The sequence below is a fragment of the Parasteatoda tepidariorum genome, chromosome 7 (assembly GCF_982258835.1).
Source record: "Parasteatoda tepidariorum strain Cologne lab strain chromosome 7, Ptep-v5.0, whole genome shotgun sequence".
Taxonomy (NCBI): domain Eukaryota; kingdom Metazoa; phylum Arthropoda; class Arachnida; order Araneae; family Theridiidae; genus Parasteatoda; species Parasteatoda tepidariorum.
In genome coordinates, this window is record NC_141761.1 from 40096230 (window position 1) to 40113508 (window position 17279).

At 27.5% G+C, this 17279-nt stretch overlaps 2 protein-coding genes across 22 annotated transcripts in view; both read left to right on the forward strand.

Moving 5' to 3' along the window:
• Positions 1 to 6209, forward strand: part of LOC147807034 (uncharacterized) — a 41110-nt gene extending 34901 nt beyond the window's left edge. For all 21 annotated transcript variants that reach the window (XM_087167712.1, XM_087167717.1, XM_087167718.1 and 18 more), the window contains 5 exons: positions 817 to 831; positions 1639 to 1692; positions 4355 to 4381; positions 5027 to 5056; positions 6160 to 6209. In XM_087167712.1, coding sequence (XP_087023838.1) covers positions 817 to 831; positions 1639 to 1692; positions 4355 to 4381; positions 5027 to 5056; positions 6160 to 6194 — 161 coding nt within the window. In that variant the 3' untranslated portion in view covers positions 6195 to 6209. The remainder of the gene's footprint in view (positions 1 to 816; positions 832 to 1638; positions 1693 to 4354; positions 4382 to 5026; positions 5057 to 6159) is intronic.
• Positions 6210 to 6424: 215 nt separating this feature from the next.
• The window catches only part of LOC107456745 (uncharacterized), a 98700-nt gene continuing 87845 nt past the window's right edge, over positions 6425 to 17279 (forward strand). The window contains exons 1-15 of the mRNA XM_071183557.2: positions 6425 to 6528; positions 6830 to 6889; positions 7154 to 7189; positions 8564 to 8647; positions 8903 to 8968; positions 9057 to 9122; positions 9919 to 9996; positions 11285 to 11344; positions 11568 to 11606; positions 12264 to 12347; positions 13497 to 13556; positions 14722 to 14787; positions 15997 to 16080; positions 16638 to 16697; positions 17106 to 17189. Coding sequence (XP_071039658.2) covers positions 13511 to 13556; positions 14722 to 14787; positions 15997 to 16080; positions 16638 to 16697; positions 17106 to 17189 — 340 coding nt within the window. The 5' untranslated portion in view covers positions 6425 to 6528; positions 6830 to 6889; positions 7154 to 7189; ... (6 more) ...; positions 12264 to 12347; positions 13497 to 13510. The remainder of the gene's footprint in view (positions 6529 to 6829; positions 6890 to 7153; positions 7190 to 8563; positions 8648 to 8902; positions 8969 to 9056; positions 9123 to 9918; positions 9997 to 11284; positions 11345 to 11567; positions 11607 to 12263; positions 12348 to 13496; positions 13557 to 14721; positions 14788 to 15996; positions 16081 to 16637; positions 16698 to 17105; positions 17190 to 17279) is intronic.

Genomic DNA, 17279 nt, shown 5'->3' on the forward strand with positions numbered 1-17279 from the left:
TGTCCATCCTGCTGCAAACATCATCGAACTGTCCGTGCAGACCCTTGTTGTCCTGCAAATAACCCCATTTTTTGACTCAGGGTTCGTGATGTAACTGTACGATCCCTTAAGGCCATGTGGATAACATGTCTGTCTTCTCAGCTGTTAGTGATGGGGGGCCGCTGAGATCCTGCACGACGTTCCATATGACCATCATGAACACATTGATTCCATATTCTGCTAACAGTCATGGGATCACGACCAACGTGAGCAGCAATACTTCGATATGATAAAAAGCAATCCCGTTAGGCCATAATTCGACCTCGATCAAACTCAGCCACGTGATGGAAGGCATTTCTCCTGCTTACACGAGGCATAAAAAAAATTTTTTTTGATCACGAGCAACTCAAATTCAATTTCTGTATGAGAAACTTACATTCAAATCTCTTCTTTTACACACATTGTAGGTGTCGCTACCGCTGCTTTCCATGAATAAGCTGATAAGCAAATCATTTGCATATCACAACATACTTTATCCCTCCTGCAAATTTCACGTTCGTGTTGCGTCGCCTTCCTGGTGCAGCAATTTTAATGGCCAGAAGTCTATAAAGAAATTGTTTAGTAAAAAATGAAAAAAAAGTACTTATCCATCTTAATTCATATTGTAATTATATATTATATTATAATGTTTATTTTTATAATGTAAGTATATATTGTTTAATTACTGCATTATTTTATTTAAATTGTGTGCACGAAAATTAAGAAGGCAACATTTCCTTCATTTGACATACTAATAATTTAACTTTCGTAAGACTTACAAATCTTATCTTTTTTTAGATGTCCCAACATACTGTAAGTAACATTATTTATCCGAAATTATATCTCTGTTAGAATTTTTCTTAATAATGCCATTAAAAGTTAGACTTTTATGAAATGTTTTAATATGATACTAAGAGTCATAGTTTATCCATATAACTAATAATAAGAAATTAAAAATGGTAAAAATTAATTCATTTATCCTGCTATAGAATAACATTCGCGTGCGTAAGTTTTGCTTACATACTGAAATATAAAAAAAAATCAAAGATGCATTTGTGTGTGTTTGTTTCTTTATAGTTTCATCTACTTTGATTTCTTTTGTCATATAAGGTTTCAGTAAATAAGGCTTTAGAAATATTTTTTGTAATTAAAATGTATTCTGCTCTAAGCAGTGCTGTAAACTTAGTAAACAAATTTAAAACTGAAAATTGAAAAAAAAAGTTAATTTTTTTTCTATGAAAAAAAAATTTAATTGATGGTTTATAACGTTAACATTTTAAAAAATATTTTAAAACATTACATATTTAACAGATATATAAAAGTATACCATTTTTATATATCAGTTTGTATATTTTAGTTCAAGAATATTAAATTTTAAACTATCATTTTATTTATTGACAAAGATAAAGGGAATCAATATTGATTAAAATTATTGCTTTGTTTAATAAATAGTATTTAATGATTTGAATTGAATTCAGTTTTTCCACTTCTCAGGAAATTATTTTTTTCACTGCTACCTTTGTTACTCTATTTTAAATTACATAATGAAATAAAAAATTTCTGTCACTAAATTCATGTTAGCAAAATTAAATTTTTAATCATTTATTTATTCTTTTTTAGTACTTCCAGGGGGTCAATTCCCAGGGGGCCCAGGGGGTCAGAACCCAAGTAACCGTAAGTATTTTCTTAATTTACTAAAGTATGGGTATGAATGGGAATGTAATTGTACAAGATGTTTTTTTTCACTCAGTTTATTAGGGAAAAGTTGGATGAAACGGGATACCATTATTGTTTTTATTTACTACGGAAAATCTGTTGAAGTGAACAGCACATTATTTTTTTTTCATAGCTACATCACTTATTGGAGTGCAGAAGAAACATATTTTAAACTAATTTTAATGACTGTAAAATATAAAAAGAATTATTTTCCAAACTCTTACATATCCCGTTTTAGCACACCTGGGTTGGACAAAACGGGACAGGGTTTACAAAGTTTAATTTTTTGTGTAAAACTAACTGAAAAACATAATTAACTGACAGAAAACGTAAAGCAAAATTTCTAAAAATTTTATTAATGGGATTTTATTGCTTCTAACATTTTCATATAGACTGTTGTTTTACAATTAAGTTCACAAAAATTATGCTGCTATATGTCTTTTTAAAGATTTTACGAGTCTTCAAATATGAACGCTTATTCCATAAATTTCACTGTCAAGATGTGTCTGGTGCCCTTAAGAGGGATTTCTTAGCAGTCCTTTCTTAAATTCTCTTGTTTCATTCTAGTAGTTTAGTCATCCTTTCCTTTTCGTTCATTTATAATTCACTTTTACATGGAGATCATGTTATTATTACAGTTTTTTACTTTCTCTTATCAGCCATTTTTCTGGGAGCGGTCCTTTTACTTGAGATGCAGGTAGAACACACTTTGGATGGATGGAAAAGCGTAGTCTAGGTCGATAACAAAAGATAACTAATCCTAAAACAGCACACACTGCTCTGTCACTTCAGTCTGCTCACATCAGTCTGGTGTCCAACGCCTGGAGGTTCTTGCTGCAGGTCTGACGTTGGGTGATCAGCGGTGAGAGACGGTGCAAACAGGTGATCTGGGAAGACGTCAGAATTGTAAGGACTTATGCAAGTTTTGCTAAACGCTTTAACGATAGTTTCTGCAATGGCTGCCCGTGAGTAGGCTGCGTTGAACAGTTTTGTAACCTCATAAACTGCAACGCACCCACCTGGATGGTTGAACAGCCATTTTCGAATTTCTTGTTCATAATACGTGCTCAGTGGGCGGTGAGTTGTATGTGGGGGAAGGTTAGGATGATTACAATATTTTTCTCTTGCCAAATTTACAAGCTCCAAACTTTTGGTGTGACGGTTTTGTCCATCAAGCAGCAACAGCACTGGCTTCTTATGCCTATGGTTGGAAAATTCTACGAATTTTTAAAACCAAGCAATGAAGGTCTCCTTAGTGATCCAGCCAGTCTTGTTATACACTGCCCACGATCCTGGTAAAGCATCATCCATGAGTCTTAGGTTTTCCTTCACTCGAAGAAATACAAATATAGGAGGGACGAATATCCCAGCTGCACTGATACATGTTTCAACAGTAACCAACACTCCTCATTTGGCTAAAGAAGAGCTACCCACTTTCTTTTTGCCTCGTAGACTCAACACTTTTGAAGGCTTGTTTGGCACTGGTAGAATTCATGTTTCATCAACATTATAAATATCATTTGGGGTAATCGTATGGTTGCTTAATGGAGAATTCAAAAGTTCAGAAAACTGCTTAACTGCAGTGCGATTAAACCCTTTTGCTCGGGCCATACTCGTGGGTTCTGGATTTCGGAGGCTAAGTTCTTTATGTCTGCCAAGACATGAATACAACCAACACTTTCCAGCCGTTTTTTTATGTGTTAAAATTATACTTAACATCGTTTCTCTCAGCTAACTCAAATGCGTATGCCCGTTAGGGTTATACCAAATAATCAATCTTTTAGAGATAATACATGCTCATACGTTTCTCTTGCTTAGCATTGAATACTGTCTCATATCTGTCCAACTTTTTCACTGCTGTCAATTCAGGGGTCAATGTATTTGTACGAGCCTTTTTTACCTTTCCTTCAATATAGTAATAATAATATAGTAGAAGTAATAATAATAATATAGTAACTATAATTTCAAGACGGTGGAAGTAATAGGCCAACAAATAAATTGGTGGATAAAATGAGACATAAAAAACTTTATCCCGTTTTATCCAACTCAGTGTCCCGTTTTGTCAAACTCAGACAGTTTTCAAAACAAACATGGCTGCTACCTAAACGTGAAAGAAAAATTAGATTGACTAGACATGAGAATACTCGTTAATAAATGCTTCATCAAATGTAAAACTCTCTGGAATTGTAATCCCATACATATAGGCAGTGCAATGTAGAAAAATGTAGAAAATGGCAAAGAAAATAGAGTAAAAAATTTCTGAGACCTACAACCTTCGATTAACTAGTGATTTCAAGGCGGGGCGCACTGAGAATGATATAATCACGGTCGAATAACAAGTTTCCGCTGTCGTCCTCTAGATAACTAAATAGCCAGGTCCCTAGGCGACGTATCCCGTTTCGTCCGACTATCCCGCTTTATCCAATTCTCCCCTACTTCTATTGATTGGTGAAAATTTATGTACATAAAATATATTTTTATTAAACTGTAAATGTTTAATTAAGGTTATTAGGTCTGCATTAGTGTTAAAAATTTTAAATTTAGTATACTTTTAAATTTCGTTTTTTAAAAAGGTAAAATATATTTATTGTTATTTATATTACTTAATTTGTTATTTCAGCTCTCCAAAGATACATCTTAAGATTTAGTAAGTACAACTTTTCTTATAAACTTAGGGTTTTGAAAAATTAAGACAATTCTTATATCTCTTTATTAAAATTGTGTTAACTATGCATCCAAATTTGTAAATTTGTGTAGTTTATAAATATTTGTTTCATAAAATTAAAAATTATTTGTTTTTTAATATTTTAAAAGCTAACAATGTTGGGATAACTATATATAAACAGTCAAAACTTCTACAAAATTTTAGTGTTTAAATATCTAACTGTTCATGTACTAAAAATATCATAAGGAAAATTTATTAAAGCAGCTCTCCATTATTAATGTGTTATCTTTTTTTGTGAAAAGAATGAATGCAAAAATGCACGTATAGTTTATTAGAAAAAAATAAACAAATTAATGGGTTTCCTGTTCAGCAATGTCTCTAAAGTGTCTTTCCATCATTATAATACCTTTTGATTTTGGAGCAAGAGACTAGTATAAAAAATTTTCAGTACGAAATTTTTTTTTCTAAATGTTTTTGCATAAAATAATAGTTTATTTGAGTTTATTAACTGCAGTTTTAATGTTTATAAAGGTTCAATAAAAGAAAATGAAAATTTCTTCAAATTCAAATCTATAAAACTGATTTATATGTGTGTCATGCGTATTAATTCGATTTTCTTCCACTTAGTGTTCCCATCTGGACAATACCCGAATGGATGTAAGAACTTTTTTTTAATTACTCTTCTACTACTCTTTTACTACTCTGAGATTTTGAAAATTATTCTTTTATAAACATGATTTGAATTTACACAAAAATAATTTGAAAGCAATATCAAATATTTTTCACTTTTTTTTTCAATTTCAAGGAGTTAAATATCTGATAAAGTACTCTTACCTTTCTAAAGGATCCGTATAAATAAAGCAGAATGTTTTTCTGTATTCTTACATACAGATATGTCTGTGTATATGTATGCACCTTCCCCAAGTCCACAATTCTGAAGTAATCCGTATATGGTGTAAGTATGATCGAAAACGTGGCGAACCAAAGTGTCTAAATTAACGTAGAAAATTTATTTATTCATAAATGAAGATCATAAGAAATTCCAATATTTTAACTAACGCCAATGATGCTTAAAGCTCTATTAAATATGAAAAGTTACTTATTCGTATATGAAAACCATAAAAAAATCATTATATTATCGACGTCAATAATGCTTAGTTAATTTTTTGCAATAAATTCGTCTGCTAAACATGCTTTATTGTTTCCAAGATGTCTACTATAGGTACTGTGGAAATAGGTCCTTATGGCCCACCGAAAGGGAGAAGTACCGGAGGTTAGGGTAATTTTTGACTAGCAGAAGTTGGACTCCAACTGAAAAATAATAACCCAAATGATACTGAATATAATTAATCTTTATTTTTATGGGATGAGCTTAACCGTGTTCACTTAACCTGAAAACTAAAAGCCACTCTAAAGGTCAAAAAATAATTAAATATAATTGTTTTAGCTTAAATAATTCTGCCGCTATATATATCCTTCAAATTTGCAAATGATCTCGTAGTGTTGGTTATAACCAATTTATTGATTAATTACTTTTTTTAACACATGCGAAGAACGGGTATTCAGCACGTTTTAAATATTAAGTAAGCTCTAATTTTCCAAAACATGCGAACAATTATTCAATGATACAACTGTACAGCAGATAATTAAAACAGCTACCCCTATGATTATATTGACTGTTCAGAATTTATATTAAGATTTAGTTTAAATACTTTTTCTTTTCTACTTGCGAACACAAGATAAATTATTTATATTTTCAGATTACCCGTCTGGTAAGTTCCTTAATATCATTTAAAAAACCAAAAACTTATTATGTACAATATATACACTTTAACTTTCAAGTTTAATTTTACTTTATATGTATTATATAACGTTTAAAGAATAATTTTTGTTTATTATGTATGATTTTTAAATTTGCATTTAATTTTATAAAGTTTCTAAAATTGTAAAAAGAAACTATTTGACGCACAATTTTAATTTTTTTAGTAAAGCATTTGCTTTAAAATTGTACTCATAAATTAAACTCATAATTTATATTTTCCTTGCAGCCGAAATTCCATCTCTTCAACTAGATAGTGTCGGTTCTATACAAGTGTTCCCACTGGGTACTTTCCCATTCGATAAATTAGGTAATTCTCTTAACCGATATGATTGTTTTAAAACTAAAGTAATTAAGTTAGAATCTTATAAAGTATTTAAAATGATTAACACTGACAAAAATAACCAATATAATGTATATGCCAATATAATGCCAAAGGTGTAAAAAATGTTTTTATTACATCTTGCTTTAATTTAAAGGCAAACTTATTAACATTGATGAAAGTTTAACTTCATGAATTGATTTTATTTCAATAAATATTTTTTTTCCGTTTTGTATTCAACCATTTTCATCTAATCAATGTTCTATAGTAAAAAAAAAATCTTTTGTAGGTCCACTTGCTAAACTTCCACTGAATCAATTGGGAAATCTTCCATTAGGACAACTAGCAGGTAATGTTCGAATTTTTTTTTATTGTTTAAAATATAATAACTAAAAATCTAACTCTAATATGAAAAATTAATGAAATATCCGATATGTTGGAGGTGAGTCCAAATATAATTTTAAGTTTACAGAAAATACAAATTTGCGTATTTATTTTAAAAACTACATTACTATTAAAAGCTACTCTAAAATAATGTTTATTAATGTTGCATTAAAGATCATATTTTGTGAAAGAAAAATTCTGATTAATTTAGAATTTATTTGTTTTTTAGGCAAGCTCCCTGGTCTTTCTCCAAGTGACATACCAGGTAAGTTATTAATTAATACTTAATCATTCCACAAAAGGAAATGAATAATTAAAGAATGATTCATTTCTTATACATACGACTTATTATCTTAAAGGGAGTAGTACAAATTTGGGCTGTGATTGCGATATTTTTTAAAATAATTATTGAATGTGAATATGAATGGGTGATCGTGTAAAGCTAAGGGTGGTGGCGCTAGTGGTTAAATTGCTCTTGCAAGACTTCCGGGTTACTGCTTCCGATATATTTTTACGCCGCAGATTGAAAAAAACGCGCCATCATATTATTGCATCATATCTATTGCAGTATTTCACATGTACCGAGTTCTTTCTTTCAGCCTTTAAACTTCAGCATTATCATATTAATATTATAATCATTAGAATATTTTCTAATTAGGCTAACTTAAAAAGATATTTTTAAAGATATTTTTGGCGACATTTTATTCAAATGTAGCCAAATGAGGGATGAAATACAAAACATGGCAAACCTTAAGAATTATTCACAATGAGATATTAACTTTCCAAACAATTTTTTGGCCTTACGACCTCTGAGAATCAATACATTTCTGAAAGCTCTTATGAATGGTACAATTATGTTTAAATTTGAACCCAAATTACAATAACAAAACTGCATAGAATATTAGGCTTGTTCACACATCGCCTTGAAGTCACAACATAAGTGGAGGGATACACCGGAAATTTTCTAAATTTTTTCCGGTTTAAGGACGCTTGTTATTGTTTTCATTAGGCCACCCATCCATAGTTTTAATGGTGCATGTAACTTTTCTTACAAGATATAATTCCCTTAGTATTGTCTACAACAGGGGTCCCCAACCTTTTTGTACCAAAGAGCAAATACCAGAATATCGGTCGAATGGCGGGCACCATTTATCTTTTCAAGATAAATTTATAGTTGGTAGACATAGGAAATAATACACACTGCATATAATGCACAAAAAAATTTTATTTTAAAAATTAATTTAACATATGAATATAATTAGTATTAATATCCTTGAGTAAAATAAATTATTACGAAATTGCTTGCAAAACATACAAAGTATGAGTTCATATATGCAATTCGCGAGTGGTCAGCTATATTTTGCTTTGTGCTTATATCTGTGGGGATGGCGATTTCTATTTTGGTTGTGTTTATCATCCATATTGAAATAGTAAAAAATATTGCTTAACATTTTATGGGAAAATGGAAAACTGAAGTATTTTATCGTTAGGCACAAGCAGCGGGCGCACCTAAACCGATCGAAGGGCGCCATGGTGCCCGCGGGCATAGGGTTGGGGACCCCTGGTCTACAATATCGATGACTACAGTAAATGTTCCTTTTTTGTATTCTTGTGAATGACATTATCCTTATAATTTTAGATGGCCTTGCTAATGTACCATTGCGCAAATTAATTACTCTTCACCTTGGACCACTTGGCAATATTCCTTTGGCATCAATACCAAGTAATATATATATACATATATATTTTTAACTCATTTAATTTACTCAATTAAACATTTTAATCCGAATCTCTCGATATTTTTCTAATTATTTTGAAAGGAAACACAATGTATAATGCACATGATGTAAATGTATGTGAACTCTAATTATGTTGTGTTTTTTTAATATATGTTTGACATTATAATTAGTCTTCAAACTTTAAAGTTGTACAAAGAAACTATGAACTGAATATTAATTGTATGACTTTATAATATCAGGTGATGCTCCAGGTGCTGATACACCACTCAGTTCTCTAGGCAACACACCATTAGGACAACTACCAAGTAATATTATGCACATATACTAATATTTATTATACAAATACTATTATACAAATGACTATATTTCACTGAAAAAAAATTTTTTCTGCAGCTAAACTTGGAAACTTCCCACAATTCCAATTTATTCTACCAGGACAACCAGGACAACAACCACCAAGTATTTTTTTATTTTTTATTATTTAAGCGAAATTTTTTCAATGCTATAAAAACCAAATTTTTCCTGATTATTTTATATTTTAATTATGAATTTTCATAACTCATTAAGATTCTTTACGTATGAATTTTTCAAAAATGCATAAGATTGATAAAAATAAAAAAATAAAATTTATTTTTAAACCAAATATCTTTACTATAAATACGAAAGTGAAATTTTTTTCAAATGCATAAAAACATACCTTGAAACTTATCACCATTAAATATAAAAATCGCTAAGTAGTCCAAAATCGATTCAGTGGTACATTTTGCTACATATGGTTTAACACATGTTTTAAAGAGTAATTTTTTAGCTGCCTTCTAAAATCATATAGCACCATATTTAAGCAAACGTATTATTTTATCAAAATATTATTTTTATTTCCTTTGTCTGTTACTTTAAAATACCTCTACTGACTAAGTAAGATTCTGCTGATTTTGTTTCAGAAAAAAACAACTATTGAGGATCTGGCATGAACTGAATAGTTTTTATTTAACGATTTCCTTAAAAATCAAGAAATTTTTGAACTACTCGGACAAATAGGAGACTGGGGCGCTCTGAAATTAACTAAAATTAAGCAAAAAAGTTAACTTAAACATTTATTAACTTAAACAGTTATTTTAAATTGTTAATAAATGCTATTATTAAAGTACACATAGGATAATGAATTTTATTTAATATCTTTAATATTTTAAAGTAAAGTTTGCAATATTTGATATGTAACTTTAGCAAAAGAGTTATAAGTCTTTATTTCTTTCAGATGGTAAACAACCAGCCAAAAATTTCATTACCCTTCACTTAGGTCCACTAGGAAATATTCCATTGGATCAAATTCCAGGTACTTTAAATTACCATATTTATAGTTATCTCTAAGTTTATTATAGTAACTTAAACATGAATATCGTTATTATTTAAAAATTGCTAGGTTATAACTCAACTGACTGCCCAATATTTTTTAACAATGCCTTTTAAATCGCTTAGTGCAGAACACATGTCCGAAGATTTGCAGACATAATCTGTCCAAACTTGCATAAAGCACAGTCAAGTGAATTAATCCAATGAATACCGAAAAAAACTGACGCAAAGGCAATCATGTACAGCTTAAAGTATGAACACGGCTATAATTGCAACTTAGATGAATCCGGAACATCAGATATTCACAAATCACTCCTAAGTCTTATTTCCGGCTACCCGGATAACCTCATGATGAAACAACTATCTGTGAATTTTTCTATTTTGATTTCAACTATCCTCAGAGACAGGTCTCTGAGGAATCCGAATTTCAGAATAATTATTTCTCTAAAATTTCTGCCCTCTTGTTACCACAGTATGCATTAAATCATGGAAGTTTTGGTATTTTTCTGTAAATACGCTGCTTTATTGGATGCTGAACAGATTTACTATATTGTCTGCTCAAACTTTGCATTTATCCAAAATTCTCTTACTTTTGTAAAATTCAGTTGCATGTAATCAATGCATTTAATCAATGAATATATCAATTTATATAAAAAAAAAGATAATGTTTGCACACCTGTAACTTATAACCATGCCTTACATTTCATAAAAAGAACATTTCTTACACAAACTTAATTTGAATATTTTTAATAATATCAGATATAATTTACTATACTAAAACAATGTGTTAAGAAAAAACGGCACCAAAAGGAGAAAATTCATTAAAAACGTTTAAAAAACTCTAAATATATCAAAAAATAACAGACAATTTTTAAAACAATTTGTTAAGAAAAGGAGCATTTTTAAGAATGCATGAAAAGTAATAGACTTATTTTGAAAATGATATTCTAGTTTTTTAACCCTCTGAGTGTTAGTTCTTCCTTTTTCCGATGTTCAGATGCAGGCATTCCTGAATAAAAAAATAAAATAAAAATATTCCTTGTTATTAAATGGGGAAAACAATGCGCAGCAGAGAAATTTCAGGACAATTTCACCCTAGGGATCAACTCTTAGAAGTTAAAAAAAGTATCAATAAGATATACTTGATGTTTAAAAGTTTAAAAAAAAGTCATTTCTTGGAACATGACTGAAAATGTTTCCCTCAATTTTGAGTAAATATTCATAGCAAAAGAGAGTGAAAATTTGATTTCATTTCTTGTTATTTCTTTCAGATGGCCTTGCTAATATTCCTTTAAGCCAGTTGGGTAAAGTACCTGCCAACAAGTTTAAAGGTATGAATTTATCGTATATTTAGCAACTAGTTCTAGTTAACTATGACATCTTTTAAAAGTAAATTAACTGTTTATTTAAATATATTTTCTTTTAAGTAATAAAATTTTTAAAAATATAAATTGTTGAATTATTTTTTTAAAGATAAATTTATAATCTAAACGAAATACTTCAACTATATGTATGATTTGTTTTTCCTACATCATTTGATTTTGTTTATTTCAGTACAATTCAATCTGCCTCTTCCACTTGGCAGTCTCCCAAGTAAGATTCCCTTTAATATTCATCTAATAAAAAAATTATATCGTTTTTTTATTTAATATATATATATATATATATATATATATATATATATATATATATATATATATATATATATTACAAGTTTCTTTTTATCTAATTTAAACGTAGGTACTATGTAAAACTTCAAAAATGTGTATTTGTGTTATAAATCTTGATTTAGTGTTTTTTCGTAAAAAATACATTTTATTCAAATATTTTGCTCAGTCTTGGTATTTTGTTTAAAATGAAGGACAACAATAAATTACAAATGTTAACTGACAAAAAATAAATGAATACAATTTAGAAATTTTACCATAAAACATTTCAGCTAATTAAGATTCGGAAATTATTTGAAGGAAATTGTTTTAAATAAGTAAAATAATATTATTTTTTTGCAGTTTCTTCATAGTTTGGCAGAAAATAATAAATATTTAATCAATTAATTTGCTTTAATATTATCCAGAAACTTAATTTGGAATAAACTATCAAAAATTATATATATTTCAGTTTTAATTCATGTAGAGATAATCATAGCAGATTACTGATGCAAGATGACCCAAATATGTTTAGTATATTTTCCGTTTTGAATTTGTTTAATGTTTTAACTTTTATGAATAACAAAAATTTTGTGTTTTTAAGGTGGTGTTGGAAAACTTCCTCTGAAATTTATAGGACGTCTTCATCTTGGCCCATTCGGAAATATTCCATTGAAGGATTTGCCAGGTAAATTATAAAACTTGTGGCATACAATATTTTAATTGTAACTTTGAATTTTTACATTAAATTTTACATTACTTACAGAAATGTTAACAACATTAATTTTTAAACTATGCTAATTCTTCAAAAGTAGTTCATTTTTTTGTGCTAAATTAGTAAGGTAAAATATGTTCATATAAAAGCATTTCTAAGTATCTTTCCAAAAGCATGTAAACTATATGTTCTATTATATTTCCTTGTGAGCATAATTACGGGGAACAAATTCGAGCTTACAAAATAGTGAAGAATTATATTAAAATTTGCATCTAAAAATTGAAGGAGCTTTCATTTGAAGGCTTTATAAAATATTAAATAGTTTTGAAACTTTGAAAATAAGTAAAGTTTGTATCGCTTATTTTGATTTAAGCTACAGTAAATAAAATAATATGTCTCTTTAAATTCTGAATATTTTAAAGTACAGAATTATGCGACTCTAAATTTGACCAACATTAAAAAAGATGGAAATCATTTTAATCAAACTTAGTTTAATTACGGTAATATTGTATAATGCTACATGAGATTAGTATATGTTTGATAATTGTATAATGCTATATGATATAATGCGAAAACTTAGAAACGAAAAGAAAGAACGAAAATTGTCTTATTAAAAAATTTTTTCAGCAATAAACAACGAAAAAGTGTTTTAGTCAAGCATAAAAGCATTTTATAATTACAAATTTTACAACTTAAGAGTATAATGAGATACATTTCTAATGTAACATAATTCTAAAGCAAGGATAATCCAATATTACGTAATTCATATTGAGCAGCGTGAGAAATACATTATTTATATTTTATGATTCCTAAGATCATAATGGGAAAAAGTTAATTCAATTGTATTAGACAATAAAAAAACAGTTGAAAGTAATGATTTTTAAGATCACAATAAAGCGCATGTTATAAAATGCATTTGTTATGAAATTATTGTAGTTGTACTAATTCCCATTCAGTTTATTAATATAAAAAAATTTGTGTATATTTTTTTATTTATTTAGATTGTAGTTTAGTTTTTCCTCTCATTGTAATTCTGAGAAAAATAAAACATAAAAAAGTGAACTAATTAAGTGTGATGTTTATTTTATAATAATTATATTTTTTTATTCTTCCATAATTTAGATTCAGTTGCAAATATGCCTCTTGATCAACTGAGCAAGTTGCCCTTGAAGAAGTTACCAGGTAAAAAAAATCTTTAATGTTATTTTGAATAATAAATTTTTAGGGTGAAAAGCATTATTTCGAAAAGCATTTTTATGGAAAAGAAAGATATTGAAAGACACAAAAATATGAAGCCATTTCATAGAAAGCCTTATTAAACACAATAAAACAAATAACCGAAATTTTAGTAGAATCCAAAACTAACTGTTCAATAGTAGAAGATATAAAGATATATTTAAAACTATTAAATTTATTTTTTTGTGATTATATATACATATAAATGGGTAATTCTCACGAAATATGACAATTCACTGTCCCTTGCTCCAAGATCTAATACTATAATAATAAAAGAACTTTTTTTTAAAAAAATTAATAAATAGCATTGCTGTTAGCATTTTAAAATAACTTTGCACTAGCATTGACTGTTTTGTATAGTTAAAAAATTTAATAGTTAAAAATTTAAAATTAACCAAATGGGCGGATATATTTAATATTAATTTTGTTTGCATCTCATTGCGTATGAAGCTGATCATTAAGTTATAAATCATTTAACAGATCTCTTTAACTGTAACTTATTACAATATATATCAACGTTATTTGCACAACAATAATAATTGTAAGACGGTTAATAAGATTTGACAACCTTTCTTACTAACTTTATCTGAAAATGTAGCGCAGAATTACATTATAATAATAATAAAAAATACAACTATTCTCTTAGATTTAAACTCGAGAATTTAGTTAAAAACGTAATAATAGCTGTACAGGAAAAAAAACTGTAAATTAGGGATACAAAAATCTTTATAGCAAAACAATATCTTTACGACTTATATTAGTTTTATGCTGATGACAACCAAAACAAATGGAATTGAATGAGAAAAAAACTGGATCCTACCACGTGATTTTCCGGCCAATAAAAATGCATGGACAACAATTAAAAACTGGTACACCATCATTAGACATACTCCAAATGAAATAAAAAATTTCAACAAACTTTAGGCAGTAAGTTTAGTTGTAACAATTCAGCAGACAGCATTATTAAAAATTATTACTTTTTCACACTCATGCGTTTCCAATTTTGTTCCGCTGTCTTGTACGTTACTAACCGCAAGTCTTCTGTGATTGGCTTTGTGTTATTACCATCATTCTCGTAGAAACTCAGATAACTTTTTAAATTTTATTACAGGCTTACTTAAAGGTCTTCCACCAAGTCAATTTAGCTCTGTTCCTAGAAGTTCAGGTGATATTCCAGGTAATATATGCAATATATATTCAATATAATTCTGTGATACTATAAATAAAAAAACAAAATAATAGAATATTCAATTGTCAAGAAAAAGCAAGGTAAAAATGACAAATTAAATTAAAGTGAATATTGCTAATCATATATTAAAATTATTAATAAAAAATTTTAAAAAAATTATATTTATTTTACAGAACTGCTTAATCTATTTGTCTGATTGGTTCTATGATATGGTTAACGCACCAGTTTTAATACTATAAATATTTCATTAGATTTTTAAAAAAGTATTTCTATGTTCAACACTGAGAAATAAAAGTATGACTAAAACTTTCAGAATATGATAAAATTTATCGTATTTCTGACTCCATTTCTTAATATTTCTTACCGAAGTGTTTGCTATTCTTTCAAAATGATTTTGGAGAAATTATAAATGAAATATGGTCTTATAAAATGCGATAAAGTTTGGAAAATGTAGTAAAGTTTTGTAAATATTTTAAAATTTGGTAATTTTATTATGATAATTTCGAGCATGGTAAAAAAATCGTTTATTCGGTAAAATTTACTTTTTACTAAATATGTGGTAATAAGGGCTCAACTAAATGTGAACTAAAAAAAATACTAGATGAATAGTTCAAATACCTGTTTTTTTTCACTAAAATTAAAAAAAAATTTCCTTTTAAATATACATTACGGTAATTTTACCAAACTTTTTCCTCCGTGTTACAAGTATTATGATACATTTAATTTAAAGCATTTGTAATGAATTTCTTACCATCATTCTCGTATAAACTCAGATGAACTTTTTAAATCTGACTTTAATGCAAGTATGGGAATGATTTACATCTAAATCATCAAACTGATTATAAAATTTATAAATATGATTTTATGTCTTTACTTAAATGCATTTATGTCCTTAATATATGTTATCATTATCTGCATGTACCGAAGTACACAGTTAATTCTTTAACACAAAATACTTTATCTCACTGATACCGAAAGTAATTATTTGAAAGAACGCTTTAAGTTTCTTTACTATCTTATATTTGAAATACGATATTAGTTTGAATAAATAATAATAATTATTAAATTTAAAAAAATACTAAATTTCATAAGAGTTAACACATGTAGAAAATTTATAAAACTCAATAATATTAAAGAAATATTTTAACATTTTATCTAACTTCAAATAATAAATTTAATTAATACATTTTTTTTCAGATCAACTAAGTCCACTTACAGTAGGAGATATTGGTTCATTAAACTTCGAACCACTTGGTCATATTCCATTAAAGAAGATCCCAGGTACACGAATGTCTAAATACTAAAATAACTGTTTGGTTTATTATGGAATATTATAATTCATTTTAAATATTTTTGTAATTGTACAGTAGTAATCAGTTTCTTATCTGCAAACCTTTGCAAATCTAAACATGTCTTGAGAAAATATTAAACAGATTTAACAAATTATCTTAACTTATAAATCAGTAAAATTTTTAAGAAAATGAGCACAGTTTTGTAATAATCTTATTTACCTTTTTAAATAAATTAACTCTGTAAGCATATTAATCACTTTAAAACCAAATTAAAAAAAATTATTTTGGAAATTATTTCTTATATTTATTAAAAATTTTTAAAGTGTTTTTCTTTGGTTTTTTAAGTTTTCTTTTAACTTTTAATGAGTTCTTAAAATTGAAAGTTTTTGCATAAATGCAATTATTTTATTATTTTTTTATTATTATCGTGTTTTTATTATTATTCCTTTATTTCTTTAAGCTCATAAGGAGGAAAAGCTCTTTATAAAATACATTTTTTTTCTTTAAAAAAATATATTATACATTTTCATGCTTCTTTCATTACAGATACTCTAAAGAATGTTCCATTGAAGGAATTAGACTCCACACCAATAAGTAGTTTACCAGGTAATAATTACTTAAAAATAAAATATTTTCAATTTCCAGTAATAATTACTTAAAAATAAAAGGTAATAATTACTCAAAAAATAAAATATTTTCAATTTCCAGTAATAATTACTTAAAAATAAAAAGGTAATAATACTTAAAAATAAAATATTTTCAATTTCCAGTATAATCACTTAAAAATAAAAGGTAATAATTACTTAAAAATAAAATATTTTCAATTTCCAGTATAATTACTTAAAAATGAAAGGTGATAATACTTAAAAATAAAATATTTTCAATTATTAAGCCTGATTGTTATAAAATTTTTGCATATTTGAAATTTTTATACAAATAGTAAATATTTATTGTAAATATATTTAAAAAAGTGCTCATAATAATAATAATAAAATTGTTTGATTACGATATTAGATGAGCTTGGTTCTACTCCATTAAGCAGTTTTGCGTCTATTTCTTTTGGTCCTCTTGGCAATTTCCCATGGAGCAGTTTACCAGGTACTTAATTTTATTTTTTTATAAATAAATAATCAAGTTTAAATTTTTTAAATCAACATTCAGATATTAAAAGAAACACAATTTGTTTGT